General features: G+C 50.6%; 8 protein-coding genes and 3 non-coding genes across 11 annotated transcripts; 8 read left to right on the forward strand and 3 right to left on the reverse strand.

Annotated features, from left to right (window-relative positions):
• The first annotated feature begins 184 nt into the window (after positions 1–184).
• On the forward strand, positions 185–256 carry ASPBRDRAFT_t62. The gene has a single exon. It is a non-coding gene; the product is annotated as a tRNA-Gln (tRNA).
• A 1,120-nt stretch (positions 257–1,376) lies between these two features.
• On the forward strand, positions 1,377–1,448 carry ASPBRDRAFT_t63. The gene has a single exon. It is a non-coding gene; the product is annotated as a tRNA-Gln (tRNA).
• Positions 1,449–2,193: 745 nt separating this feature from the next.
• ASPBRDRAFT_t64 lies at positions 2,194–2,265 on the forward strand. The gene has a single exon. It is a non-coding gene; the product is annotated as a tRNA-Gln (tRNA).
• Positions 2,266–6,597: 4,332 nt separating this feature from the next.
• On the forward strand, positions 6,598–7,929 carry ASPBRDRAFT_27493 (glycoside hydrolase family 16 protein; the record flags this gene model as incomplete). Its single annotated transcript, XM_067622387.1, has 4 exons — positions 6,598–6,685; positions 6,739–7,013; positions 7,037–7,108; positions 7,150–7,929. The coding sequence occupies 4 exons, from the start codon at positions 6,598–6,600 to the stop codon at positions 7,927–7,929; spliced, it is 1,215 nt and encodes a 404-aa protein (XP_067481713.1).
• Positions 7,930–8,720: 791 nt separating this feature from the next.
• ASPBRDRAFT_27494 (uncharacterized protein) lies at positions 8,721–10,076 on the reverse strand (the record flags this gene model as incomplete). The annotated part of the gene is made up of 1 exon (XM_067622388.1): positions 8,721–10,076. One exon carries the CDS (start codon positions 10,074–10,076, stop codon positions 8,721–8,723), a length of 1,356 nt encoding a protein of 451 aa, XP_067481714.1.
• A 544-nt stretch (positions 10,077–10,620) lies between these two features.
• Positions 10,621–12,363, forward strand: ASPBRDRAFT_39596 (threonine--tRNA ligase MST1). Its single transcript, XM_067624173.1, has one exon. The coding sequence runs from the start codon at positions 10,684–10,686 to the stop codon at positions 12,262–12,264; it is 1,581 nt and encodes a 526-aa protein (XP_067481715.1). The 5' UTR covers positions 10,621–10,683; the 3' UTR covers positions 12,265–12,363.
• Positions 12,364–12,881: 518 nt separating this feature from the next.
• ASPBRDRAFT_449956 (putative C6 transcription factor) lies at positions 12,882–16,107 on the forward strand. Its single transcript, XM_067625309.1, has 7 exons — positions 12,882–13,223; positions 13,329–13,399; positions 13,534–13,936; positions 14,009–14,090; positions 14,142–14,928; positions 14,992–15,302; positions 15,353–16,107. The coding sequence occupies exons 1-7, from the start codon at positions 13,122–13,124 to the stop codon at positions 15,889–15,891; spliced, it is 2,295 nt and encodes a 764-aa protein (XP_067481716.1). The 5' UTR covers positions 12,882–13,121; the 3' UTR covers positions 15,892–16,107.
• Positions 16,108–16,152: 45 nt separating this feature from the next.
• ASPBRDRAFT_450186 (putative MFS quinate transporter) lies at positions 16,153–18,202 on the reverse strand. Its single transcript, XM_067625313.1, has 4 exons — positions 18,010–18,202; positions 17,586–17,939; positions 17,459–17,527; positions 16,153–17,392 (listed from the first exon to the last, which is right to left on the reverse strand). Exons 1-4 carry the CDS (start codon positions 18,101–18,103, stop codon positions 16,323–16,325), a joined length of 1,587 nt encoding a protein of 528 aa, XP_067481717.1. The 5' UTR covers positions 18,104–18,202; the 3' UTR covers positions 16,153–16,322.
• A 489-nt stretch (positions 18,203–18,691) lies between these two features.
• ASPBRDRAFT_39600 (putative TIM barrel metal-dependent hydrolase) lies at positions 18,692–20,414 on the forward strand. The gene is made up of 2 exons (XM_067624174.1): positions 18,692–19,166; positions 19,306–20,414. Exons 1-2 carry the CDS (start codon positions 19,038–19,040, stop codon positions 20,272–20,274), a joined length of 1,098 nt encoding a protein of 365 aa, XP_067481718.1. The 5' UTR covers positions 18,692–19,037; the 3' UTR covers positions 20,275–20,414.
• A 1,722-nt stretch (positions 20,415–22,136) lies between these two features.
• ASPBRDRAFT_27499 (type 1 glutamine amidotransferase domain-containing protein) lies at positions 22,137–23,430 on the forward strand (the record flags this gene model as incomplete). The annotated part of the gene is made up of 2 exons (XM_067622389.1): positions 22,137–22,883; positions 23,263–23,430. The coding sequence occupies 2 exons, from the start codon at positions 22,137–22,139 to the stop codon at positions 23,428–23,430; spliced, it is 915 nt and encodes a 304-aa protein (XP_067481719.1).
• A 666-nt stretch (positions 23,431–24,096) lies between these two features.
• Positions 24,097–27,005, reverse strand: agdC (putative alpha-glucosidase; the record flags this gene model as incomplete). Its single annotated transcript, XM_067617339.1, has 7 exons — positions 24,097–24,985; positions 25,032–25,140; positions 25,191–25,661; positions 25,711–25,782; positions 25,839–26,082; positions 26,139–26,743; positions 26,795–27,005. The coding sequence occupies 7 exons, from the start codon at positions 27,003–27,005 to the stop codon at positions 24,097–24,099; spliced, it is 2,601 nt and encodes an 866-aa protein (XP_067481720.1).
• Between the last annotated feature and the right edge of the window lie 210 nt (positions 27,006–27,215).

A 27,215-nucleotide genomic window follows, 5' to 3' on the forward strand; every position in this document is an offset into this window, starting at 1 on the left:
CATGATATACATGGGATTCCGGACATATTTCCAAATTTAAGTTAGTATTACTGGGTAGTTTTGAGAGAGAAAAGATTAACAGTGAAGCTATTTCTGATATATGTCTACCTAGTTCATGCACGAAGGGCTGTTTTACTTGTTACTGCTTATGTAGCAATGAATGAATGCCTATTTCAACAAATACGGTTGTGTAGTGTAATGGTTATCACTCTGGATTCTGATTCCAGCAATCCCGGTTCGATCCCGGGCACGACCTTTTTGTGCTTCTTTTTTCTTTCGCTTCCCTCTGTGTCCTCCTCTACAAGTCCTCGATAGTAGCAAAGGTTTCAAAGTCCAATGAATGGGTGACTACTACCACTACTGCTATTAACTGTCCCCCTTTTGCATGCCCATAAACGGCTTTATAAATCACCACCAACTTAATCATTACACCGAATCCCAACACTACAAAATTGAAACCAGCAATTAAACGACCAACCACAAAAGACTACTGACAATGGTACCCCAGTACCCTGGAACCCCAGTCTATGGAAGGGCCAGACCCCCTCAGCCAACGGCTTTTTCTCAAACCCGCCAGTTCCACGGCTCATTTACCGAAATATACGTCAACAATGAACAAACCTTGCACCGTTGCACGATCTATGGATGGCCATGTGTCTGGCCAGGGCCGTTACCCCACATGGTGAGGCAGTTCCACAGTTGATTAGAATCTGGGAATTTGGTCGAGGCCTTTGATCTAGACTCCAAGAGAACAGAGCCCACAAGTCCTGCACGAGAGGGTGTTGAGTATCATGTCCCACTGCTCGGCTACTCACTGGTGCTTGTTTAGAGCCCATTTGTTGGAATTTGGAAGGCATATAACTACGTACTACTGATACGATACAATCCGGTTGTTTCCGGTATTGTGTGCAATCAGTTTCGTTCAGGTCACCTCATGGGGTTGGCCAACAGCAGTGCCAGTGTATTGGTTTACTTGTTTGTGTCTCCCCTTGTGGGGGGGCAATCATGATATGTGGTGGCCCGTTGCAGGCATTCTAATCGGCATGGAGATTATGTCCAGTGATAACATTGGTAGGACGATGTTTTGGTTGTCTCAATGAGTGATGTCATTCAGTACGCTGCATATTGACTATATATATCTCTGTGGAAAAATCGGTGACTGCACAAGAAGTGATGCTTCAACCATCATTACCTTCCCCTCTATCATATACAAACACAATCCGAAATACTCAACACCCCTAGTACATGGTCCTCCGTCTATACACCCACATAGGAGAGCCACAAGTACAAAGAATACTTGCAATATATTCTCCAATCCTGCATAGCAAGCTTCATAATTTCAAGATCTCGGAAAATGCGGATTTCCGAAACTCCCAGGTCGTATGGGGTAATGGTTATCCCTTCGGATTTTGATTCCGACAATCCCGGTTCGATCCCGGGTACGACCTTTTTGCTGGTCGATTGAGCGGATTGGGGTAGCTGGATGAGAAAGAGAGGCTGTAGGGTGTTGTAATGTCTCTTTTTGGATGGGTGAGTGGGAGTGAGGATATACTATATACTAGTATAGTAGACTGGCCGTATGACGTAGCATGTGCAGGGTAGATACGGTGTGGACAATGACGGAGAACAAGTTACTGCCTGGACAGTTAGTATCAGCATATAAACGCGATATCATTGGGGGGCTTGGTGCTCGTTGATGTGTCCGCACCGTAGTAATCTGACGGGTGAGACACTTCCTGGCAATGTCGGAGATTTGAACTCTAGGAAGGGATCGCTGACAGACGCAAGGTTATTAATTTCCGGCCAGGGATATGTCAGGACCCGAGAAAACTTGGTTGGGGAGATGAAAGTGGAGGGATTGACCACACACAAATTCAAACTGTAGAAACCTTGCATGAGAGAATGTCGGATGGAGCACAGGACATTAGAACTAAGTATATTACCGATTACAATGGTATTGTGTGACAATTGCCAGTAGTAACCACAGCCAACACGGCCATCGGCGGATATAGCAACCGTGGAAATAAGCACCCCGAAACCTCATAGATTCCTATGAATGCACAGAACAACTTAATACAACACCACCACCATGTCATGGCACTCTCCCAAGAAGCACCCACGTAGGGAAAGAATAGCTCCCATTCAATTCAATCTGCATCATATAGTCAAAATAGTCGCCGTCACAACAACTAAGGTTGTGTAGTGTAATGGTTATCACTCTGGATTCTGATTCCAGCAATCCCGGTTCGATCCCGGGCACGACCTGGTTTGGTTTCCTTTTTGCTTCTATACAGTACAGCATAGCATAGCAATCGATAAGTAAACAGTCCAATTCGTGTCCTATCAACCCAATTATTCTTGTCGCACTAGAACCCCGGCAGAAGATTCTCAGAACGAAACCGACCCAAGGTTCGTGGATCCGAGCACCCCAACGGCCACTTCGGCAGGGTATTGATGTGATTTAGCCGTATCCACATACACGACTAGTTCCTACGTAGCAGACTAGCAGTGGAATTCCTGTATAACGGGTTGATCAACCAAGAAATTCATTGCTTGCTTTTTCTTAGGGGACAGCATTATCTCTCCATGCGCCATAATACACTAACTAGCTAATCTAGTTGAAGTTTGTCTTACATTTCATCCGAGACAACAATATCTATCCTATATCTACTATCGACTAGTAAGTCACCAAACCAAATCTACTACCCTCCCCCGACACTAATGAACCTATGTATAGCTTTCAAATCTCCGAGAAACCGAGACAAGTACTAACAAGCACTGCCACGATATTGAATGTCTTAAGGTTAAGCTTCCGGGTGGTGCGGTGCAGTTTGCTTCTTTTCTTCCATTCATCTACTGTCATGATCCTTTTGTAGGCCTACTGTTATGCCGGCTATTTTTGGCTAGTTGTCTTATCTATGAGGTGGGGACTTAGGGCACCGCGTGCTATCGGTCCATTTATAGTGGCGTCATTATTGATGCAGAGGTTGCTGTTACTAGCCTAGACTGGAATCTAATGCATGACTAGTCGAGTTGGTTAGTTTTGTTTTGGGCTGGGTTGGACGACTGGACAAGTACGCTCTAAGGCTTGAGTTGTGAGTACGTATGGAGATGGAACGGTCAAATACGATAGTGGTCATATGAGCTAGGTAGAATGCACTAAGTTATACTGGTAGTATTGTTATTTATAGGCTTTGCGGGTAGCAATCGATTGCTAGGGTGCAGTAGGTTGAAGTTGATTCACTTTGTTGGGTATAGTAGATAACGATATGCAAAGTGATAGCATTTACACATAGGAAAGATAAAGAGAGGTTGGTTGCTGGCTTGTTTGTTGTCACCCATTATGCGGGGCAACTAGCCTAGCACCGAGAGAAGCAAAACACAAACAAGCAATAGTGGCGCTCCAGCGTACGTGGGTACGTACGTCACTATGCAAGTCGTTTTTTCCTTTAGCGTTGAACACGATGTCTCAATGCCGACATGTTGCGCTGGGATCGGATTTTCTCGTGCTTTGATCGGGAAATTGCGAGACAGGTGCAGCTGCATATCGTGTGGGTTTGCGAGGCGGTTTGGCTGGCACCTATTATTGATCGCTGTGGCGCGGCCGAGGTCCCGGAAGTGGAATACGTAGTGCCCTCCCGCTTGCGTAGACGATCGACCGGCCCTTTCCCGTTGCGGTCCCATACGGTGCGATCCTTCTACTCATATTGCGTGGCTGGTGACAATGGTGATGGGTGGTGGTCTTGAGCTTTGCGAAAACGGTACCCAGAATGGCTTTCAAATGTGAGAGGATTGTCGGTCTGGATGGGGCGTTGGGATGCCGAGGTGTTGTTCGGGTGGGGCATGCGGTAGGCTATCGTTGATATCGTAGGGAGTCAAACGAGCGTGGACTCGATGGCTTTACGACCGGAGTAGATAGGTATTATGCCGTGATCTGGGTTGATAGTACGATCGTTGAAGACCGATGCAGACGGGATCCCACAGTCTCTGGTCAGTTGACATAGATCATCACCGCAAAGGAGATCAGACAGAAGCAGAGCGGAATGTAGACTTTCCGGTCCATGTCTGGATCTAGCGGGGTAGAGGAGGACGCAGCGCCGGCGATAGAACGAGTCCGATTAGCGCGATGGATGGATTTGCTATGTTTCTGAACCATGATCTGATGAAGGAAAGTCAAGGGCTTGAGCCTTGCAGGACCGGGGGGTTTAGTTGTCCTTGACAAGAGGGAGGGAGGGGAAGAAGATAAGGGGGGTTTTGGAAGAAGAAGAGGGGGGAAACAAGGGTCGGGTGATCAACGTGGCGCTCGAATTGCGTTTCGCCCAACAAGATCGGCATCCTGAGGCACGCCTTCCCCAACCTTTCGCGTCAGGCAGAAACTAGGCATCTCCAGGCATCAAAAGGAAAGAACAATCAGGCACGTGATTCATTGTTACATGTAGTTAGATAAGCTGGTATGGTATGGTAACTGCAGAAGTTCAGCCCCCAACGATAGATTACGGCAGGTGACCGGAGAGGTCGCAGAATTCGGAAGGCCGGACAAACCAACCAACAAGCTTGAGGTCGCATCCACTGCATCCACTGCATCCCATTAGCTTCATCCATGAAGGATGAGGGGTTCATCCGTTCATGACGGCTCCTGTCGTCCTCCCTCCTTCAGGGGACGGGATAATCAAAACGAATTAAACGACCTCCCCTGTCTGTCTCAGATTGAGGCTGATGCGCCTGACAGACTCCCTATGATTTTGATTACCCTGTCCACTCGTACTTCTGCCTCCTGCACGTTATTAGTCCATTCCCTGGTCTAATCTCCAGGAAATTGAGCCAGAAGCGCTCGGTACTTCGGACCCTCGACCCGAATGCGTCTGCTTATCGCTGATGGGCTGAGGGAGTGGGTAAGTAAGTTTCTTGACTCTCTTGATTCCTTCTCAGGGCCGAAAACATGGTCGTTCTCGAGTCGCCTTCAAGCTCTTTGTTATAACATTATCCGGCTGAGACATTCTTCTCTTCCTGACCCCAAGACATTTGGCCAACCGAGCTGGCGCTTAGACGAAGTTTCTATTAATTCATTTACCAAAATTCTATTTTTTTTTTCTCCGGAGTGTCATCCAACGCCGGTAGAAAGTTATGGAACGGTCCCTCCGAGGGGAGGAGTTGTGCTTATTGCACCCTGATTTAGTTTCTCTTTAGTTTTTATTTTCGCACTACTGACGGCCACTGGATGTTAGTGCATTATGACCAGTAGATTGGACTATTGTGTTTACATTCTCAGTCTGTTCTAATGGTCGTACCATAGGTCCAATGTGCCTGATCCATGGCTCGCATCGATTGGCCTCAATTGCATCGCAGCGTCAATGCTGCGACACTTCTCTGACAGGATCAGCAAGCGGGATACCCAACTGTTGGATCACTGTTGCGCGGAATATTATATGTGCACAATAATGCGACCGTGGCAAATCGTGGTTAAATACTTGGCCCCCTTGGCTCTCGGAGTTATTGCATCGTTGCCTAAAAAGGACCGACACCGACTTGCTCCACGGTGACCCTATCGTTACCACCTTGTAGTAAATTATCCACTCCTTCGTCCGACCCTAAGCGAATGACATCTAGGACTTCTTCCAACCCTTGGCTAAACCGTTGATGAGCCCCGGTTTCAAGGAGGAAGAGACAGGTGAGAACAAGGGGAATAAAAAGAATCACCTTTTGGAAAGGGAGAGACGAAAGCGGCGCAGGGGACCGAGGGGAAAAAAAAGAAACAAGGGAAATGGCTAATCAGAGCGTGTGTAAGACACGCGGCAGGCACAAGCTTTTGTTCTTCTCTCGCTCCGCCTTCGTATACAGCGTGTACGCAGTGCACACAGTGCACACGCCCTCGTTGCTTTCCCCAGTCGGTCAGCGCAACGAACGATCCTCCCGACCGAGTAGAAAAGTGGATAATGCCAGCCTCTGCGAATGATCATGCGCCTATCACAGCCGCCAACAGTGGCTTTCTCACTGGGGCCGTCTCCAGTCGAGACTCCACTAGATCGATGTCGTCCTTTGCTCCTCCTTCAGTCACCGTGTCTGACCACCTCAGCCGTGACGCAGACCTTGCCCAGTGCCTGCCCAGAATCCTCGCAAGGCCGAACCAGGGGATACAACTTTCTGCCCCCAGTTATTATCCTTGGGTCTCGTTGGCTCGACCTGACTACTCCAAAGCGGATGAGGTCTCCCTCAGGGGAAGTATTAATATCATACAATTTGTCTCCATGGCGGCACCCACTTGGCTAGCATCATTCACTGTGACCTTATTACCAGTACTCTGCCCACTTCCCGTTCCATAGTAACGGAAGTCTAATATTCCCCTCTTCTTCCCTTTTTGGTTGCCCGGGTTCCTGGGTCTGTCGTTCGCTTCTGCTAGATTCACTTAGTTACTTCACTACTATTTAATACATTGAGCGTCCCCCGACTTTACCCGCCTCTTCAATTTCATACGTCGGACACACGCAAGCAGGAGTTGCTTCCTTCGTTTTGTCTCTTGCTTTAACCCTCGTTGTTGGCCTAGAAGAACCTTTGATCCTGTCGCTTCTGGCATTTACCCACCTTCACTACAACAACATCATGTACTTCTCCAAAACTGCTGCTGCGCTGGCTGTGGTGCTGCCCTTGGCCACCGCGCAGACCTACACAGACTGTGACCCTCTCAAAAGTATGTTCCTCCTGTTCACACCCTTATCGATTCGAAGCTAACTGAGGAAACAGAGACCTGCCCTGCTGATACGGCCCTGAGCTCCACCACTTTCACCACCGACTTCACCACTGGCTCTTTCGATGGTTGGATTGCTACCGCCAACAATGTCACCTTTACCGATGAGGGTGCCGAGTTCATTATCAGCAAGGAGGGTGAAGCCCCTACCATTGAGACCGACTTCTACTTCTTCTTCGGCAAGGCTGAGGTTGTCATGAAGGCCGCCAGTGGTACCGGTATCTGCAGCAGTGTCGTCCTGGAGTCAGACGATCTTGATGAGATTGACTGGGTAAGCTCTTCTATCCTTCGCAGAATTATCATGATACAGCCCCTGTTGCCCCTGCCAATCCTATCATGCACGCTCCGCTGCACCCTTATCACCCGGTATGCATGGGGTAGTAGGCTAACCAGATTGGGATATCCAGGAAGCTCTTGGTGGTGACACCACTCAGATTGAGACCAACTACTTCGGCAAGGGTGACACCTCCTCTTACGACCGTGCTACCTGGGCAACCGTGTCGACCCCCCAGGAGACCTTCCACACTTACACCATTGAGTGGACTGAATCAGCCACTACCTGGAGCGTCGACGGCTCCGTCGTGCGCACCCTTGCCTACAGCGATGCTCAGAGCGGCACTCGCTACCCCCAGACCCCCATGCGCCTGAAACTTGGTATCTGGGCTGCTGGTGACTCCTCCGAGCCCGCCGGTACCATCGAGTGGGCCGGTGGTGAGACTAATTACGCCGACGGTCCCTTCACCATGATTGTCAAGTCGGTCTCCATCACCAACTACAACCCTGGGTCCTCCTACACCTACTCCGACCAGTCTGGCGACTACACCAGCATTGTCGTCAACAACGGCACCTCCAGCTCTACCACCGGCTCTACCTCCAGCGCCTCCACCAGCTCTGGCTCTTCCACCAGCTCTGACTCTACCTCCAGCGCCGCTGCCGCCAGCCCCTCCTCTACCCTCATCAACACCGGCTCCAGCATTGGCTCCAGCATTGGCTCCAGCACCGGCAGCGGCTCTTCCGCCGCTGGCTCTGGCGCCGCCGCTGCTTCGGGCTCCGCCTCTCCTTCCTCCAGTGCCAGTGCCAGCTCCAGCGCTAGCGCTAGCGCCTCCCCCGTCTACACTGGTGCTGCCACCCAGGTCGGCGCCTCCACCAGCATTCTCTTCGCTGGTCTCCTCGCTGCCCTTTTGTAAATTAATCCCTCCTCCTCATCATCGACGATATGATCCGTATCCGGTCCTTGATGCAACTCTTTTCACTTCTCTTTTCTGGGTCGTTTGGAAACTTACAGCCCACCCTTTCCCCCTGCTTTCACTGCATAGCTTATTTGGAATCGTTGGAAGTACATATGAAATGAAAGGTTCTATCAGACAGAAAGTTGATTCGAGCCGACTCCTTTTTTGTTTTCGCTCTTGCTACTCTACCACAATACTATTGCTACTATTATTGCTCTCTGATGGCTGATCTTGGAATGGATCTCTCTTGCTGGTTTGCTCGCTCTTCGCTACATGCTGATATTTACGAAATGGGTTTTACCTCTTTATCTTTTTTTGTCCTTTCCCGGACATTCATTTGCTGGACAAAAAACCAAAGACTTAATCTTTAGCTCAGAAACTTAATGAAGTCAATTCAAAAACAATGCAACCCAAGCCATGTAACTAGTACTACGCGCCATGCTACACTGTGTCTCTTGGCCTGGGGTAAACAATACCTAGACTAGACACCCGTTCCTGACAGGTAGGTAGGTGTACGCCTTGTGTAACGTGAAACCCACGTGTGACTGTAACAAAGACAGGTAAGAAAAAAAGGAAGGAAAACAAAGGAAAATAGCGCCGCGCCGCCGCATCCCAGACTGAACTAAACGCCCACTTGCATATTTACCCCGACTTTCTCTGTCTTGGCTCGTGAATCATAATAAAAAGTAATATATCCATCATATGCATGTCTCATATTCACATCATGTTAGTTTTTCAATAGTTCGCGCTCAGATAGCAGAATATCTCCTTTGTTGCAGTATCTGGAGCTGATTCGATAGGTTTCGGACTACCTTGATGACCGGGCGATGATTGGTGGACGCTTCTCGGAACAGGTCAGCTAGCGAGGGATCCGGGCTGGAGATGGCGCTTTCCGACTCCGTGGTGATTGGGCGGAGGATGGCAGGTAAGTTGACGCCCAAGAAGGAGTCAACGAAAGTGCGCAGACGAGGTGGCTGGTCTGACTTTGGTCCTGGCTCAGGCCCTGGATTATTAGGCCCGGGCGCAGGAGTAGAAGAGCTTGGCTTTGGTTGTTTTGATTCGCGCGCTACGATGGTCCCGATTGATTCGAGGTGGTCGTCGAGTGTGGCGAGATCAGTTGAGAGGGAATCGACCTTCGACTGCATGCGTGTGGTGAGCTGGTCGAGGTATTGTTCTCGTCGGGCCATTTGGGTGGCGTGACGCGCGTGCTGGGGCAGGCCCTGGATGTTGTCGCCGCTGGCAATAAGACTATCTACCGCTGAGCGGATGTCGGCTCGAAGCGAGTCGAATTTTCCGGCTGCGGTGCGGGTGGCTTGAAGACATCCTGTAAATTCGAGGTCCAATTCGTGCTTGCTGCTTGGGTAGGCTTGCTTGAGGTCGGCGTGGATGTCGCGCAGCTTGGATTCGCTTTGTTTTAGTGTGTTGGTGAGAAAGTCTGTTTCGTTAAGGGTAGAGCTGAGCAGGGTCTCGAGTCGCGAATGTGAAGTCGTGACGGTGTCGCGGGGAGCTAGTTGGAGGCGGGGGAGTTGTGGCTGGGGATATGGTGGGACGCAACTAGCTGGGTATAGAGTTGCTATTTTCTCCAAAGAACACAGCGTCTGATATTGTTGGACGATTTCGGGAAGGACGAGCATGTGAGCGATGGCTGCGATCAGAGCACAATTGAGTAATGTGCGTAGGAATGACTCCAGGAATTTCCGTGCGCGAGGTTGGCGAGATGTGCGTGCTGGCGTTGCCGCCGTGACTTTTTGTTTGGGCGGAAGAGACTGCTGTTTCTCTTCTTGCGCCGAATCCTTGGGTGGTTTTTGAGCCCTCCGTCTGAGAGGGCGCTTGGGTCGAGTGGTGGGCGCAACCCAAGATCCTTCTGATAGAGGCGCTTCGTATATTGACGGCATAATTAGTTCTGGCCCCGAGGCAGATGAAGTGGAGGTAGACATGGACTCGGATCCATAGTTGCGCTTCCTCCTAGCTGGTCGAGGTGTCGGACTTGAGGGCTCAGATGGCTGACGTTCATCTTGTTTCTCGTTCTCCCCATGAGGTGAAGCTACAACCCAGGACTCGCCCAGAAATGAGCTGTCCTGGGGGCGAGACTTTTTGGTAGACATCAAGATCTGTAGTCACAAGATACAAGCGGGCTAATGATGGCTTTATGGTAGCTTTCAGTCTTTTTGAGTCACTACACGGTGCTGGCGAACAGACAACGCGCACGCGAGCCGTTGGAAGCAAGGGATAATGATATAAGTCGCCTTATTCTGTAACAAATAGCTCAGACGATTGTAAACAATATCCGAATATATAGTGATACTAGCAAGGTCAGCGATTCTTCTCTTTTGTTGTAGCACCGCGCTATGACAGTAGAGAGTAGATATGACAGGACCGAGTACTGCTGTAACTCACGTCAAGCGAGGTTACTTACATGGAAAACCCAAAATAAATCCAGCAAAGGATTGCCTTAGCAGTAACGGCAATTGAGCGGCAGTGAACCAGGATGCCGATCCCAAGGTAGCAAAGGCAGATAGCTGGACTAGTCGACGATAGCATATCTACTCCGTAGATCGGTCGACCAAACGTCCAGCCACCCGATGAAGTCGGTGGGGGACAATCACGGGAACGCGATTCCCAATCGGGAACTCGTGTTTCCAGTCACGGGCGACCGAGGAAAATCCTCCAATTTCACCGTTTGGTCGCTGTCTCTGTCCGCCAAATTCCACCATGCGTCGACTGTCGCCCTTGTTACGGCAGCCTTTGCTTTCTCGGAAACCTCCAGTCAAGGCACGGTTGGCCCCTTGGCCATCAGTAAGAGCGCAATGGCTCTCATCGACGTCGTCCCGGCTCTGTTCGTGCTCTGACCCGCAGCCCGGCCAGCCTCAGGCTCAGTCTTCCACCCCAGCCGATTATCGCGCCCTGGGAACATCCCAGGACCTTTTCACAACCTCGGTCTACAGTCCCGGATCGCCGCTCTTTCTCCCCAATGGCACCCATATCATCAACAAACTCATTACCTTCCTCCGCACGCAGTACCTCCAGTATGGCTTTCGCGAAGTCCTGACCCCGACAATCTACAAACGGTCCCTCTGGGAAGTCTCCGGCCATTGGCAGAACTACAAAGATGATATGTACGAGGTGCGCGGTAGGGGGGCTACTGGAGATACGGATGGCGAGGCGGGAGAGGATGAGTCCTACGGCCTGAAGCCGATGAACTGCCCCGGCCACTGCCTGCTTTTCAAATCGCAGACGCATTCTTACCGAGAACTGCCCATCCGCTACGCCGATTTCAGTCCGCTTCATCGGAATGAGGTTTCGGGCTCGTTAAGTGGACTTACTCGTGTGCGCCGTTTCCATCAAGATGATGGGCACATTTTCTGTCGACCACAGCAGATTAAGAGTGAAATTGCCTCGGCGCTTGGGTTCGTGGACTTGGTCATGACAACATTCGGACTGGGGCCGTATCGGTTAGTCCTCTCCACAAGGCCAGAGAAAGACTTCATCGGCAGTCTAGAGTTGTGGAATAGCGCCGAAGCCCAATTGCGCGAGGCACTCGACAACACGGGCAGGGAATGGGCCATGAACGAGGGTGACGGAGCGTTCTATGGTCCCAAAATCGACATCCAGCTTCAAGACAAAGCAGGCAAATACCACCAACTTTCCACCATTCAGCTCGATATGAATCTCCCTCAACGATTTGGGCTGGAGTACCAGGTTGCTGAAGGGGAGGAGGATTACAACCCGAAGACCCCAGGCAAGGCGACCCCGGTGATGATCCATCGGGCTAACTTTGGCTCTTTGGAGCGGTTTTTGGCGTTGCTCATTGAGGAATATGCTGGTCGCTGGCCGTTCTGGCTGTCACCGCGCCAGGGTATTGTTCTAACCGTGAACCAAGATGAGGCCGTCGTACAACAGGCTCACGAAGCCGCTGCTAAGATCTCTGGATTCCGCGCACTTCAGCCAGGCCAGATGGGAACTGATGCACCTCAGCCTATCTCCTCGGTTGACTCCACATTCTTGATCGATGTGGACAGCAGTAGCCAATCGCTGAACAAGAAGATCCAACGAGCCAAGCAGATGAAGTACAACCTCATCTTCATCCTAGGACCCAAAGATGTTGCTGCTTCTCGTATCACGGTTGACGTGACAGGTCAGCTGCAGAGCAAGCCCGAGCGTGGGGTGCAGAAGCTGCAAGACATCCTGACCCAACGATTAGGCGAGAAAGCCTTGAAGAATCCTCGGGCCATACCCCTACCCGTAGATGACGTGCACGATTTGCTGGTGCAGCTGGAGAAGCAATTTGTATAATAATATGGCAGTGACGTGTAGATATAAATCATGTACAATAGAAACCCTTACTTTGCAACAATTCGTCTGATAGTCGGTGTTGGCCGGGGAGGTGATCAGCTCACGCGATCGGTACAGAGAGTACTCCGTAGTAGCATGTATACTTGGTGAAGGGACGCCACGTGACCGGTCGGATTAAGCTTAAATTGCATGCCTGAACCATCCATTGCTGCCTGAATTCCATGGCCGTCCACAGTGTCCGACCTCCTGATTGGCTCCGTTGTCATACGCACTCGCCCGAGATATCGTCATGCCGGCTTGCGTTCCAATCTTTTCCAATTGTTCCGGCGCCGCCTCTCCCGCTACAAGATCGGCCGGCCCATCGGAGTGCCCGTTGACTGCTAAGGCCTGGGAGTCCTCATCAAGACGCGAATAATAACAATCAAGATGGCTGGAGTTGTCTCATATCAGTGCGAATCCTCCAGGAATCGTTTACGTGCAAGAATCAAACAATAAGGCTTCCTTTGACCTTGACACGAGTCCCAAGCTCTTCTCAACGGTTCCACTTCTGATCTGATCATCATCGCGCCGTAGTCTCCCCCCCACGACCCAAGGAAAGGCTCTACCGTTCTACTCTTTCTGGCTGGAATTAAGGTGCGCCCCTAAGCTTGTGGTGGCCATCGTCGTCTCACTTTTCTGGTTCCCTTTGGACCCCCACTCACCCTTCCTCTCGTCCCTTTCCCTTTCTCCTCTCGCCCCCCCTCTCTCCCCCCCCTCCTCTCTCTCTTTCGCGTGATCGTGATTTTTCCCTTCTCTTCCATGGAGGCTGCCGCGACATCTGTCCCGTCCCCCACGGCCATCCTGGATTGTCCAATTCCATGGTCGTAGAATCCAAGCAGTCGGGCATGGCCGAGGTGCCATCAAAGGCCAGCCTTCCCCGGAAAAGCGCCTTTTCCTGCGAGGCTTGTCGCAAGCGAAAGGTGGGTTCCCATGTCCCCCTTACGTTCCTGACTCGGATGACTTCCGAGATTAATATGTCGAATCATCCTCTTCGCTTCGCTGGCAGTGCTGACTGGATCGGCTAGGTGAAATGTAACGGAGCCAGTCCGTCCTGTTCGCGATGTGCGACACGCGGCGAGGTGTGCGTCTATAGTCTGTGAGTGTGGCTTATTTTTCCTTTTCTTTTACCCTCGCTTCTTGGGACTTTTGCTGCCCACCCCACCAGCCCGACCCGCTTTGTATTGCCCTATCGGCAAAATTGTCGATCACTATTGACTCTTTATCTGCTAGAGCTCCAACCTTATCCTATACGAAGCAGCTGGAAGCTCGCGTCGCCCAGCTGGAAGATGCTCTCTCCAAACTACGAAACCAACAACCCCCGGAACCTGTGGCGCGGAAGGGCGCCTCCCCTGCCTCTCCCGGCGAGTCTAGCGCCAGCCCGGGTATCCGAACCCGCATCAAAGAAGAAGACGAAAATGAACAAGAGCTCGCCAGAGACTTCGAGGGTCTCAAGGTCGAACACGATGGCCGAATATCGTTCCACGGTCCGACCAGCTTATTCCAGCTACCAAGTGGCCTCTTGAGCGAAACTTCCTCGACGTCGCGTTTGGCTATGCAACTGGAGGGACGGAAAGAACGGCTTATTAACAATGCATGGCGGGAACGGGCCTTTGAGCAGATGGCCACCATGCCTGTGAGTTCTAGTCCGGCTTAATCTATCAGTTCCAGAAAATGGAGGTTAATGTTGATCTTATCGCGGTGACAGGAACCATTTCAGTATCTCCTCGATTCACACTGGTGTTGGATACAACCTCTCTTTGGCTTCGTTTACCGGCCTACATTCACCCGTTAGTTGCCCCTTCATTGGCCGATGCTGGCGATGCTCTAACATCTTGCAGGTGACATGAAAGTCAACGGTCCCTATTACACCGACGCCCTGCTGAATGCCATTCTGTCCCATTCGGTACGATGGTGCAAATTGGAGCCTAGAATCGGGCCAATCTTGGACTCCTTCGAAGGCGGAGCGCAGTTCGCCCACCGTGCTGTAGCAGGCCTCTACGATTCGCTCAAAGCCGGCTACGTCGGCATTCCGACGATTCAGACCTTACTTCTCTTGAGTGCGCAGGAGTTCGGACGAGGCAACCGAAGTCAGGCGTGGTTATACAGTGGAATGGCCTTCAGGATACTGGACGACCTTGGAATATCCATCGACAGTCGCAAGTACTCTGATAGCGCTCACCTGACTGATGAGGATATCGAGCTCAGGAACCGGCTCTTCTGGAGCTGTTATTTTTGGGATAAACTGATCTCACTGTACTTCGGCCGTTCTCCAACCATGCAACACTCCCGGGTTAGCCCTCCTCGGATGATCTTGGATGACACGGCCGAGGTCGAGCTTTGGACGCCTCATGGCGTCGAATTCCCTGATGGCACCCACTATCCGCCCACTCAAGCTCACTCTACATCGTGCTTCATGAAGATGTGCGGTCTGGCAGAGATTCTCAACCAGATTTTAATCCACATCTACGACCCTCTCCGACAGGCTTCGGAAATAGAATATTATAACTGCATCGAGGAACAAGCCGCTAATTTGGCTGACTGGTGGGAGGAGCTTCCCGATTATTTGAAGCTACTGCCCATGGACCTTCCTCCATATGCCCCGCCAAGTCACATTGTGACCTTGAAGTGCGTACCCTTTCCCCTGCTTAATTCTGTCTCCATTTCTGGCCATTCTAACGCGTGCCACAGCTGTCTTTACCACACCATTAACATTCTCCTCCACCGCCCCGTCCTTTGCTCCAAATCGAACCGCGAATCCAACGACAAAAGTCATCTGATCCAATGCATGACGTCCGCGACTACGATTCTCACTCTCTTCGACCTGTACCGTCGTACTTTTGGTGACAGCCACGTCGTTCTGTCTCTGTCCTACAGTGTATACACCGCAGCATCCATCTTCTTGCTCGAAATTCAGGCTCTGAAGTACGCTGCTCCGGGGACCCTCGACAAGTTGAAGTACTGTATCTATGCATTGGAGCGAGTAAAGGGGACAAGTCCTGGTATGTTTACCTAATTTGAACGTGAGCCCAGCAACTAACCAGTACAACAGTGATCAGCACAGCTCTAAGTCTCATCTACCAGGAGCTGCAAAAGCTTCAGATCGACGTTCACATTGTTCTACCCACAGCCCAAACTCAACAGCCTCAACAACAGTCCCAAACCCAGACTCAACCCCCACTTCATCAGCGACCTCGAACTCATCATAGCCACTCCCCCTCCCAACATCAGACATCATCCCCCTCGAACATCTCCAGTACTTCTCAACGCGTCTCCCCTGTACAGCAGCAACCACCACAAGCCGACCATCCCATCACCTCCATGCATACTGCTGGCTTGAGCTCCACAGCGCCAATACTACCAGGTTACAATTATGAAACGCCCGTTGCCGACTTCGAGCTGTCGCAGACCAATATGCCGCAGGTGACGGCCACACATCTGATAGGCGGTATGCCTAATGCCATGCTGACGCTGGATAACCCTGGCGCATATGAAATTACGCCTGAAGTGTTCGAAGCCTTTTCCTATGCGGAGCCTATCACGACGAACATGGCACCCTCAATTGATTACGGGTGGGATAGACACGCTTGATACCAGGAGCAAAAATGTAGCCGCAGGCTACGGGGGTACAGTGTATCACCCAAGGGTGGATCTGTTTGGTGACCTCAAAGCAGTTCGATAACTTAATAGAATCTTTGTACTTTTCGACCTGAATGTAAGTCTATCAAATCTTCCGAAAGTATAGAATTACAGTTGAACAGTAAACACGTAAGATAAGCTATCTAGAGTAAGATGAATGGTGATTACGCTGCATGCTTTTAAGTCTTTGATGTATTGTCATCTGTCCCAAACCCAAACCAGCCCCAAAATCCATCCGAAAGTAATTATGCAACATCGTCCCCATCGGAACTCAACAGGTGTAAAAATGTATAGGTGTAAGGTAATGTAAAAGAAGAGGTATCAGAAAATGGCGGGTATATATAGAAGAAAAATGTCCTCGAGAAGTGATGTTCTCGAAAAGTCTACAAAGGCACACTCTTGGTGTCCACCTGCTTGGCATCGACACTGCCCTCACCGGCTGTGGAGGCCGAGGACGAAGCGACGTCTTTCGGCTTCGCACGCCAGCGTAGGTACCAAGGGCAATCGAAAAGATCGCCCATCCGCTCCATGGGAACGCCCTTCGTCTCGGGCATCCAGATGCCGAGGATGACGATGCCCAGAAAGCAGATGATAGCCCAAAATAGATACGCACCCCAGACATTAAGGGAGACGAACATGTTGGGTGTCACCCGCACAACAGCGAATTGAAAGAACCAATGCAAAGTCATGCTGAGAGCGTAGCTCACATTGCGGATGCGAGTGGGGAAGATTTCTGTACCATACAGATAAGGGATGGTGCAAAGGCCGACGGACCAGCCAACGGCGTAGATGAAGACGGATGCAATGGCGGCATTGGAGGCGTTCTTGTTATTAGCAGCGCCCGGTTGCAGACCCATGTAAGCCCCCATGTAGATGTGCGCAGCCAGCTGGAGACTAAGCCCCGTCAATGCGCAGCGACGTCGGCCTAGGTAATCAATGAAAACCCAAGTGAACGCCATTGTGAAGACAACCTTGACAATGCCATATGCACCAGAGGAGATGAGAGATTCGGCGTTTCCAGTGATGCCCGCATACTGGAAAATATTAGAAATATAGTAGGTGATACCGTTTCCTCCGGTCCACTGGGCGATGGTTTGCATGGTCATCAGGAGCCAGAACCGCTGCCGATAATTAGGGTTCAACTGGGACTCCTTGAAGGCTTGCCAGTGACTGACAGACGCCAAGTCTGCTGCCTTGGCCCGCACCTGAGCTTCGATGGTGTTGAATTCCTCATCAATCTCGGGATCGGAAATGTCCTTCCCACGGAACCGAGCTAGCACGGCTCGCGCATCCTCGGGCCGCTGCTTGGACACCAGATAACGAGGCGTCTCAGGTACAATGAAGGAGGCAAAGAAAGCCAAACCCGTAGGGATTAGTGGAATCGACTGGACCAGGCGATATTGTTCTCGGGTTGGGGCCATATGCAGGTCAGCCCCATAGTTGACAAAGAACCCTGTCGGAGCTACACGTCAGATAACGCCACATGTGAGACTAGCGGTTAATGAGAGCGTTAGCTTACCCACAGTTAAAATGGTGAGCAAAATCACCATATAAACGCTAACCACCAAGCCCCTAGTCCTAGCAGGCGCTATCATCGATATTAGCACGATTATAGTACATGTACATTAATCTCCGAGATTGCTCACCGATCTCTGACAGGTACAAGGGCGTCGTCACTGTCAACGCACCGGCGCCCAGACCACTCCAGATTCTGGCAAACAGTAATAGACCGTATATGCCGGAGGAGAAGACCTGGATAAAAAGACCTGATGCCCAGACCAAGCAAGACAGTCGCCAAGTCCGAACTCGACCCAAGCGATCGTTCAAGTCCAGCGAGAACAGCGCACCAAATGCAGCACCCAACACGTTGAAGGAGGTTATGTTCGCCTTGCGGTTGGCCAGGCCAGTGGCATCGTGAGTCCAGTTGGAGGACAGGAGGTTAAAGTCGACCATGAACGACTCGAGTTTGACGCTGGCACTGTAGCCACCCTCATCGTAACCTGCATTCCCACCCCACGAGTCAGCATGCGATCTCTGGTATGAAACAGAACAGCGTGAGAATGACGTTACCTTTAGGAATGCTGCCACAAGCTATAATAAAGATCACTAAGGCATAATAGGGATTCGTGGTCCACCGAGACCTGTCAATCGCCATCCATCCCATGATGGCGAAGCGGGAGGAACCGCGATGGAGCTGGTATCAGCTATTTTAAGATAATATAGCCGACAAGAGATAACGAGTATTAAGCACTAGATGAGGAATCTGGGGAAGCTCCAGTCTGATCCGATTGCTGCCTTGATGGGTTATTGGGTACGTATCCGAAGGGGGCCGGGGGGAGAATGATTAGGAGGCAAGCCACTCGATGCGAGTCAGGCCAGGCGAGTGGACGGAGAACAAGCGAGGCGAGGAACAAAACTCGGAAAAGGAGGAAATATCCACTCGGACGGGGAAGGGCAGAAGCACGGGATCCAAAGGGGGCGTGACTCGCCTCTCGGCCAACTTCCGCAAATTGCCTCTCCCTCCTCCTTTTCCTGTGGTACAAACACGCTAATGCATCTCTTATCACCCTATCCCTGGTATGCATCTATATCGGTTGATGATATTAAACTATCTAATACTCCTATACTGAATTCATCGAGGTATATCTACATCTAGATCTGTCTACGAGAACTGTTATTCTCTATAGTCAGTCTATCCCCAATAGCAGTATGCGTGCACACTTCGCCTGCATGTCAGATCGGGCGGGTCGTTCCGCCTGCATCCACTCGGGCTATTACCGTTGCCTGTGAATAACTCCGCTGTCCGTGGCTCTGCATTTCGCTTAAATACACGTCCGATCTTGCACGGTTCAACAGTCAAACGTCGTTGGTCATTATTGGTTGCCGTTTAGGGAAAAAAAAGCAAGTGGACAGATCCAATGTCGCTCACGTGGAGTGGCTCCCTTGCGGCCACATTCCGACCTCATCATACCGGTTTTTGTACTTCAGCTACACCATCCCGCCTTTCGCTGGTGACTGGTGGGTCAGGGACTGTTTCATTCCTCACGTTCACTGGCATCCGTTCGGTAACACAATCGGGAAGCCGATGAGCTGCCGTAATGCGTTTATCCACAGTTTTGACCAAACGGGTCGCCCTTGGCTTTGCACCTAGCCTAATAGAGAGCATGATATCGCTTCAGAAATGTTCCTTAAGAGCAGCTGTGGGAACGCTGCGGTTCCGCTGTCTTGTGAGTTTGTCACACCGGTGTTGGACACCTTCACCTACTGCTATCACTTCTATCTCTACTCAACCTCTCCACCCTCGCCCTTGATGCCGTCTTGACAATGCTCTCGTCCTCCATGCCCACCATGCTTACCACGTTCCAGCCCAGGACAGGCCTGCTTGAATCGCCTCGGGCCCTGTTCAGCACTACACATCTCAAGAAGGAGCGTCAACTATGCAGGGAGGGAACGGCAACCCTACAGCCTGTCCCACTGAAGCATCGGATTCCACGAGGGACGTGGGATACACATATGCACGTTGTGGAACCAGAGCGCTTCCCAGTCTCCGCGAATGCCGTCTATCAGCCTCCTGAACATACCGTTGACGATGCGATGAGTTTCGAATCTACCCTGGGCATCGAGAAAATCGTACTGGTTCAACCATCCATTTACGGAACCGATAATTCTTGTCTACTTGAAGCCCTCAAAACCCTCGGACCTTCTCGCGGGCGAGGAGTCGTGGTGATTGATCCGACCAACATAGACCCCGAGACCCTGGAGGAGTGGCACTCGCTGGGGGTACGCGGCGTGCGGGTGAATCTCAAGTCGGTGGGCAAGGTGCTCAGCGAAGATGAACTGACAGAGACGCTGCTGCAACATGCGCAGATAGTACGGCCCTACGGGTGGACTATTCAGGTCTACGTGTCTTTGGATATGGTTCCCCTGCTGGAGAGGGTTGTCCCACAGCTCGGAGTCAAGCTGTGTATCGACCATTTTGGAGGGCCAGATCTGGCAGCAGTCGAACACGACGGAGAACCGTTTGACCCCTATACGCTGCCCGGATTTTCCTCCTTAATCTCGCTTCTGCGAGGCGGGGACACCTACGTGAAGATTTCTGCCCCGTACCGTCTCAGCAAAGACGAAGAATATCGAGACCTGGAAACGATGGCCCGGGAGTTTCTTGAAGCAGCTCCGGACCGCGTGATATACGCCACCGACTGGCCCCATACGCGGTTCTCCGGCGTGGACATCGAACCTTTTACCGAGACATGTCTACGGCTATGTGCGAAGGAGCCTGGATTGGCGGAGCGAGTGTTTCGAGACAATGCCGAAGAGATGCTGAGGGGGGTATAGTTCATTCTCTGATTTGATAGCGTTCCGCCCGCCTCCATGGCCCCCCTATTACGAGTTACGACATCGCATAGCATACCATACCAAGAAATGTCATTCAGAATTTTCTCTAGCCATCAGGAAGCGGCATTGCAGATCGTGAAACGAGTGAGCTGTCCAATTCGGCCAGGTTCCGAAATGTATAACTCAACTCCATAATGTACTCGGATTTACGGTAGAAATTGCCGAGACGTCGGCAACAGTGGAGACCGGCAAAGAGCACGGAAAGCGAGTCAGGAACCTCTTCAGGCTTTTATATTAATAAATTCCCCAGATTATTAGCAAAGTAGACTCTTGAAGACTTACTGGAGAATATGATAGAAAAACAGTACCATACAAATCTGCCCGGGGAGGAAAAGGCCCGGAGTTCCAGGGAATCCAATCAAGAGTGCCACACTGCACGGATACGACTTTAGCCTCGGACAGAATCCGACACGCCAACAAACACCACCAGCTCACACCTGTACTACGACCTACAACTACGGAGTAGGTTTTGGAACTACCAAGTATGGTTCGTTTGACGGGAGATATGCTTTCCCTCGGAAAAATGCAAAATTTTAATCTTTCTTTTTTTCTCTTGGTTTGACTTTTGAACAACCCCGTGTCTCTTATCAGATCCGATAATAGGCGAGGTTTGTTCAACCGCGGGCAATTACCGAGCCCTAGTTAGTTTACATAAGAGGAAGAGAGAGAGGAGGGTTCAACTTGTTTCCCCTTAAAGACTGAAGAGGGTGAGTGAATCTGGGTTGGATCCACTTGAAAGGTAGGTTATTTGCCGTTTGGTCCGGGAGGTTCTAGAATCTTTGGGGTGGATTTGATGATGATCTGGATCTGGATCTAATCTTGGAGGGGGAAGAATTAGCGAGCAGTAAGATTGCTAGATAGCAATTAGTTAATAGGAGGGATTGTTGAATATGGGGTATATACAAGGTGCCAGGGTGTGTAGCAGACGACTCGTTCTTTGATGAGGATAGTGTCATATGACTGTGCACTAGTTAGGGTCTGAGCACTACTTGTATGGGAGGGATCATGGCTGATGGCTGCAGTAAGCTTGCTGTGTGTGTGAGGTGTACAGTTTGGTTAATGGCAAAGCCGCCACGTTTTGCGGGGGTTGAGAATACGAGCTCCGTCTGCATAAACTAGTAGTAGCTATTTCCTCGTGACTTGAGTTGGATACTGAGCTTACTTTAGATGCGGGGTAGGTAGCAGGCTGGTAGGACAAACATAGTATGTGTTTCTTGCTTATACACAGTAATGTACTTCTTTGTTGACTATGGTTATGGTATGTTCCTACTTGAAGTGAAGGGGCACTATGGAGCAAATAGACTTGGACATAGATAAACCAGGTGTACGTTTGATGTAATTCCACACAATAAAACTAAAGCCCTTACTGCTTTTTTATCTAATTTAGTATTTACTTTTTTTCTATGAGATATTGCAGTCAATAATCAATGTATTTGTTCGAGTAAATCAGAAGTCCAGCATCTGGGGTATACAAGCTGGAAGCATACCACTTATTCCACTAAACATGATTGCATCTCATCTACTCGCAATTTAATACTACTGACAATTCTAATCTTACATTATTATCATGCTTCATGCTTTATGTTACATTACATCGAATTAAATCATGATGAGAAATGGAAGTTGAAGCACAATCCTGTTCCACTCCCTACGTCATCGGGATGTCACCACCACACTATCAACTATAAACACCATCACCAGCACCACAGCTGGAACCTCACAACCCACCAATTAACCAGGAAACATACACCACATCTACTCAAATTCAATTACAACAAGAAAAGAAAGAAAGACCGATCAAAATGCCCACCAAAAAAGTCCTCATCATCCTCAGCGACGCGACCTCCTTCCCACTGCACAACACCTCCAGCGGCACCCAACAACAACCCACAGGCTTCTTCCTGCCCGAACTCGCCAAACCCCTATCCAAACTCCTCTCCGCAGGCCACGAAGTCACCTTCGCCTCCCCGAAAGGCCTCACTCCCAAGCCCGACCCGAACAGCGAATCCCTCCTCGCATTCGCGGGCAACTTCTACGAACGCAAACGGGAACAAGAACTCATTGAGCGCATGCGGCGCGAAAACGGCTTCTCGTCCCCTCGCCCCTTCGCTAGTATCTCCGATGAGGAACTGAAGAGTTTCGCGGCGGTGTTTATCCCCGGTGGTCATGCGCCGTTGGTGGATTTGGGGGGTGATAAGGAGTTGGGGAGGATTTTGAGATATTTCCATGGGGAGAATAAGCCCACGGCGGCGATTTGTCATGGGCCGTTGGCGTTGTTGAGTACGAGGGTTACTTCGGAGGGGAATGATTCGGGGGAGTTTGCGTATAAGGGGTATGAGATTACGTGTTGGAGTGATGCTGAGGAGAAGGTGATGGAGACGTTGTTGAGGGGTGAGATTGAGAAGTGTGAGAGTCAGTTGAGGGATGCGGGCGCTGTGATGGTGGAAGGGGGCAGGGAGAAGTTGGGGAAGACGACGCTTTGTAGGGAGTTATTGACCGGGGGGAATCCGTTGGCGGCGGAGGAGTTGGGGGAGAGGTTTGTTAGGATGGTTAGTGTTTAATCTTGGGGAGGATTGTAGAGTAGTGTACAGTAGTTGATTGGATTTTGATTTTTTATGACTAGTAATGTATTTTTATGCCTCCATGATCATCAGCAGCTATCTACTCATCGTCATCATCCGTATTCTCCTCTGCTTCTGCGCTGCAGATGAATGCTTGTCCCTGTACGTTGTTAGGATGCCCCTAGATTGATATATGGATGGAGATGAGCTTACAATAGTATAACAACACTTCACCGATCCACCCTGAGGACACTGATCCACCCACTCAAGACCATCCATCGGCTGACCTGTAAAGAAAAAGAGACAATCATTAGCATCAAGCCTTCTTCCTATCATGCTAGGATATCATACAATTATGTCCCTCCAGAGCCACCGAATCCCCCGGCGTCGCAGAAAAGCTATCACAGCAGTACGGGTCCTGGATCATGCCCGTGTTGTCCGTGGCCATGGGACACCAGTATCCGTGGCCGGCCACGAGGGTGGTCGTGGTAGCGGCGAGGGTGAGGAGGATGGATTTGAAATGCATTTTATTTGATTCTTAGGGATTGGAAGAGAAAGAGGGAGTAATTGGATGAAGTGAATGGTGAAATACTGCTAGCTTGTGAGGTGATCTGTGAGATATTTGAATAAACCCCGGAAATAAAGGACCTCGTGTGGTAGGGATTGATGTGCAAGGTACGTGCGTAGTATGTAGACGCGTCCTGCGTCCTTGATGATGGTCTGTATCCCTTGCGTTCAGGGGTTTGAGGCATGGCGGCTGGCACATGGTATGTATGTATGTATGTATGTATCTTTGTTCTCCTTATGCTATGTAGCAGTTTGGGATGAGGTGGATGGTACTAAGTGTAAATGTTGATTTGATGGCTTGATGCTAATCCGCTAATCCCGCGTACTATGAGTATGCGGTTATTTCTTCCTCGGGAGAGGATTGGACACTGTCTTTGTGGTGGTGGCGGCGGCTTGAATGTTTACTGCCTTGGTGCACATCCCTTATCCCTTGATCCCCTGCCACCTGTTATGACTCTGCCGTGTCCCGTCTGCCCCTGCCTACGTGCTTACTGTATGCTGCAACAAAAGTTTATGCTTATTGAGAGACGTCAATTATGCTGATCAGCGGCAAGGACACGATGTAAAGCGATCTGTTTCCTGAGACACTAAACTAACTATTTTCCTCTCCCCGGAAATTCACTGGGATGTGCATTTACTTCAGCTTAAAGTTCACAGGTGCATCAAGTGCAAAGCCCTTGAATGTCCGCGCTGACTTCCCCAGCAAGGTACACTTGTCCACCTTAGGGACCGCCTGCTTTCCGAATGTACCGTGGACGTGTAACTCCCCTTTGCTGTACGTGAACTCAAGCTCTGTCACGGACGACGGGTTCAGTGAGTCCCCATCATCTAGATACAGACTGCCCGATGCGGTGTCGTTCAAGTCTGGCGCGATGATCAGCTCGAAGCCCTGCTTGCGAACCTCAGTGGTGGTCATGCCGCTGGACGACCTAACGGGTATGATGTTTCCACCACGGATGTGCAGAGGGATGTGTGTAATGTTGATGTTGCTGAGCGTGATGTTTTCTCCGTGCCCGCGCACCACCGCTCCCGTGTACCAGTCGTAGAAGATGTCGTCGGGGAAGTATGCGTCGACTGAGGTGGATCCCTCATTCAGAACAGGGCTGACAAGAAGGGCATCACCGTAGAAGAATTGCCGGTCGTTCGCAAAGGTGTTCGAATCCTCAGGGTACAGGTAAAATTGAGGCTGCAAGAATGGCTCGCCGGTCTGGCTTTGCCGGTGGAGAGCAGTGTAAATGTAATCGAGCAGCTTGTACCGGATGTCAATGGCCTTGCGGGCAGACTCGGCAACTGTAGGCCAGACGTAGAACTCCTGCGAAATGTCGCCTAGCTCGTTGTGATTGCGGTAGAACGTGTAGAAGGCACCAAGTGACGCCCATCGAGCACACAGTTCCTCCGTCGTGTTGCTACCAAATCCACACACGTCAGCCCCGACCATAGGGATCTGGAACATGGACGCAAAGGAGAGGATCTGCGCGATTGAGATTCGGTAGTGAACCCAGTCGCTAAGGTTATCGCCCAGCCTGTACAAATCAGCGATGCGCTAGCAGAAATATTTGGTAAACCCACCAGTGTCCTACGTGTGCTCCAGCACCTGCGAACGTACTACGAGTGATAACCAAAGGCCTCACATCGGGACGGCGAGCCTGCATAGCCGTGCGGGAAGCACTGCTCATCACTAATACCAGTTAATGGCGAATCATTCCTTGCAATGTTCCAAGCACTTACTCGTTCCGTAAAGGTTGTGCGTATCATACTCGGCATATCCTTCACCTGCGTGAATGAGATCCGTCTCGATAGTGCTCATACTGAGGACGCCTGCGGCATTGCGGATCGTGTAGGGTGGGTCAGTGAGGTTGCGATTGGGTAACCCGACCTTTTTCCCTTTGTCGCCTTGCGCTCTTTTAACAGATCGCTTAGAAGAAGGTTGGAAGTCCGCCGGGAACCCGGGTAGTGGAATCGGGCTGCTTGGTCGCACAGCTGGTGCTGCGGGTGGGAGGTCGTCGGAGATCGCAAAGGCCGCTGGGTCAAGACAAGGATATGGGCAGAAGTTGGAAGCTTCGTTCATGTCAATCCACAGGGCGTCAATATCAACTCCCGAGTCGGGGTTAAAGAACTGCTGGAATTGTGCTGTCCAGTAATCCTGAGTGTCATTATTGAACCAGTCTGGGAATACAGTGACGCCAGGCCAAACAGCACCTGCGAAGGTTAGTCTATGCTGCTAAATATGACAGGATCGTGTACCTACCCTCATATAGGCTACCGTTCTGAGTGTGAAGGAAAACATTGTCTCTCACGCCGGTGAGATATGCCGTGTTGTCTGTATACATGTTAGTCCAAAAGCTGTGAGGATAGTTGGGTAGCGTCAAGACTCACTGCTCACACTCACAGCCGGATCGACCATGACAATGTAATGCTGATCGTGGTTGTGGAGGTAGGTTACCAGCTCCCGCATCTTTTCGAGCGGGAACCTTTGAGGATCAAGGGTGAACACCCTCCTCTTGTCCATGTAGTCGATATCCGTCCACATCGTCTCCAATGGGATTTTTGCCTGGCTGTAGTTGTAGACCACCTCGGCGACTTCATACACGTCGCGGTATCCATAACGGCATTGGTGGAACTGAAGAGTCAGCATAACAACTTGGACTATTAGGAGATTAGACGAGGAGAACGTACACCAAAAGTCCAATAACTTTGCATTGCCGGGAGGCCGACAATCTTCGAGTACTCAATGCTCGCTTGCTTTGGATCTTCTCCAAAGAAGAAGTAAAAGTCAAGGACGCCTCCGAGAAGATTGTATTCCAAGTACTGCTTCCCATCTGTTGTTTGGTTGATCTTGATGTCCATACCATTAGAGTTCAGCAAGAAGACTCCATGGGTCCCGGACTTTCCACGGTGATCATAGTACACAGGATGAGTGCCGTACAAGTTGGTGTTGTTCGGAGTGCCATACGCGTCGCGGTTCCACATGGTCCGCGTGTAATTGTACGTTGGCAAACGCATCGGGTCAGAGTGCTCTCCGAGGCCATACACATATGGATCATCGGGCAACCAGGTACGGAGTCTGACGTATTGCGACTGGAAGATCAGGGTGGATGCCGAAGAGTCAAACAGCACCTCGTCTCCTTTGGAGATAGTAAACGAAAACGGTTCTTCCACATAGTCGAATTCCAACACACTGTTCTCAGAGTCCTCGTCACTACCCACGCGAGGCAAGACCGATTCAGGAACTTGATAGACTTCTTCGTCGGCATCGTAGATCATAACATGTAGCCGTTCGTCTGAGCCAGCTGTTAGATAGCAACCTTCAATTCACGCAAGCGAATACTCACCAGTCTGATACTCCACAAGCAGCTTGAGATCCTCCAAATCCTTGCCATAGCTATTACAAGGAGCACCAGCTAGAGTCAGATCAGCAGTCAAGGACCTAGCCTGCTTTTGGACATTGGACGCCTTATATCCGGGACAACTCGGACTGCTGGCCCTGGGTCCAATAACAGCAGCGCCCACAAGGGGTAAGAGAAAAAGCAATGACCCCAGCATTGTGATGTTGGCTCTGGGATTACCCCGGACTTCAACAAGCCTTGAGTTCGTATTCAAGCCGGATGGTCACAGCGGCTTATATATGTTTGGGCACGGACTGATGACATTGAATGCATGGCGCGTTGGCCGAAGTGCATAATGTGGCGTTGCGCGGTATGACCGAACCCCGCAGATTCAATCAGCGAAGCCAAGGAATGTAACTGACAAAGA

The sequence above is a fragment of the Aspergillus brasiliensis genome (assembly GCF_001889945.1).
Source record: "Aspergillus brasiliensis CBS 101740 unplaced genomic scaffold ASPBRscaffold_3, whole genome shotgun sequence".
NCBI lineage: Eukaryota > Fungi > Ascomycota > Eurotiomycetes > Eurotiales > Aspergillaceae > Aspergillus > Aspergillus brasiliensis.

Excerpts from the sequence above, each read along its gene's own strand:
- ASPBRDRAFT_39596 (XM_067624173.1), top strand. The coding sequence starts at position 10,684 with ATGCGTCGACTGTCGCCCTTGTTACGGCAGCCTTTGCTTTCTCGGAAA.
- ASPBRDRAFT_449956 (XM_067625309.1), top strand. The coding sequence starts at position 13,122 with ATGGTCGTAGAATCCAAGCAGTCGGGCATGGCCGAGGTGCCATCAAAG. Across the intron at positions 13,224-13,328 it reads AGGCTTGTCGCAAGCGAAAG|GTGAAATGTAACGGAGCCAG; the intron begins GTGGGTTCCCAT and ends TGGATCGGCTAG. Across the intron at positions 13,937-14,008 it reads AGCAGATGGCCACCATGCCT|GAACCATTTCAGTATCTCCT; the intron begins GTGAGTTCTAGT and ends TCGCGGTGACAG.
- ASPBRDRAFT_450186 (XM_067625313.1), bottom strand. The coding sequence starts at position 18,103 with ATGGGATGGATGGCGATTGACAGGTCTCGGTGGACCACGAATCCCTAT. Across the intron at positions 17,940-18,009 it reads TTGTGGCAGCATTCCTAAAG|GTTACGATGAGGGTGGCTAC; the intron begins GTAACGTCATTC and ends GTGGGAATGCAG. Across the intron at positions 17,393-17,458 it reads GCTCACCATTTTAACTGTGG|GGTTCTTTGTCAACTATGGG; the intron begins GTAAGCTAACGC and ends TAGCTCCGACAG.
- ASPBRDRAFT_39600 (XM_067624174.1), top strand. The coding sequence starts at position 19,038 with ATGCGTTTATCCACAGTTTTGACCAAACGGGTCGCCCTTGGCTTTGCA. Across the intron at positions 19,167-19,305 it reads CGCTGCGGTTCCGCTGTCTT|CCCAGGACAGGCCTGCTTGA; the intron begins GTGAGTTTGTCA and ends ACCACGTTCCAG.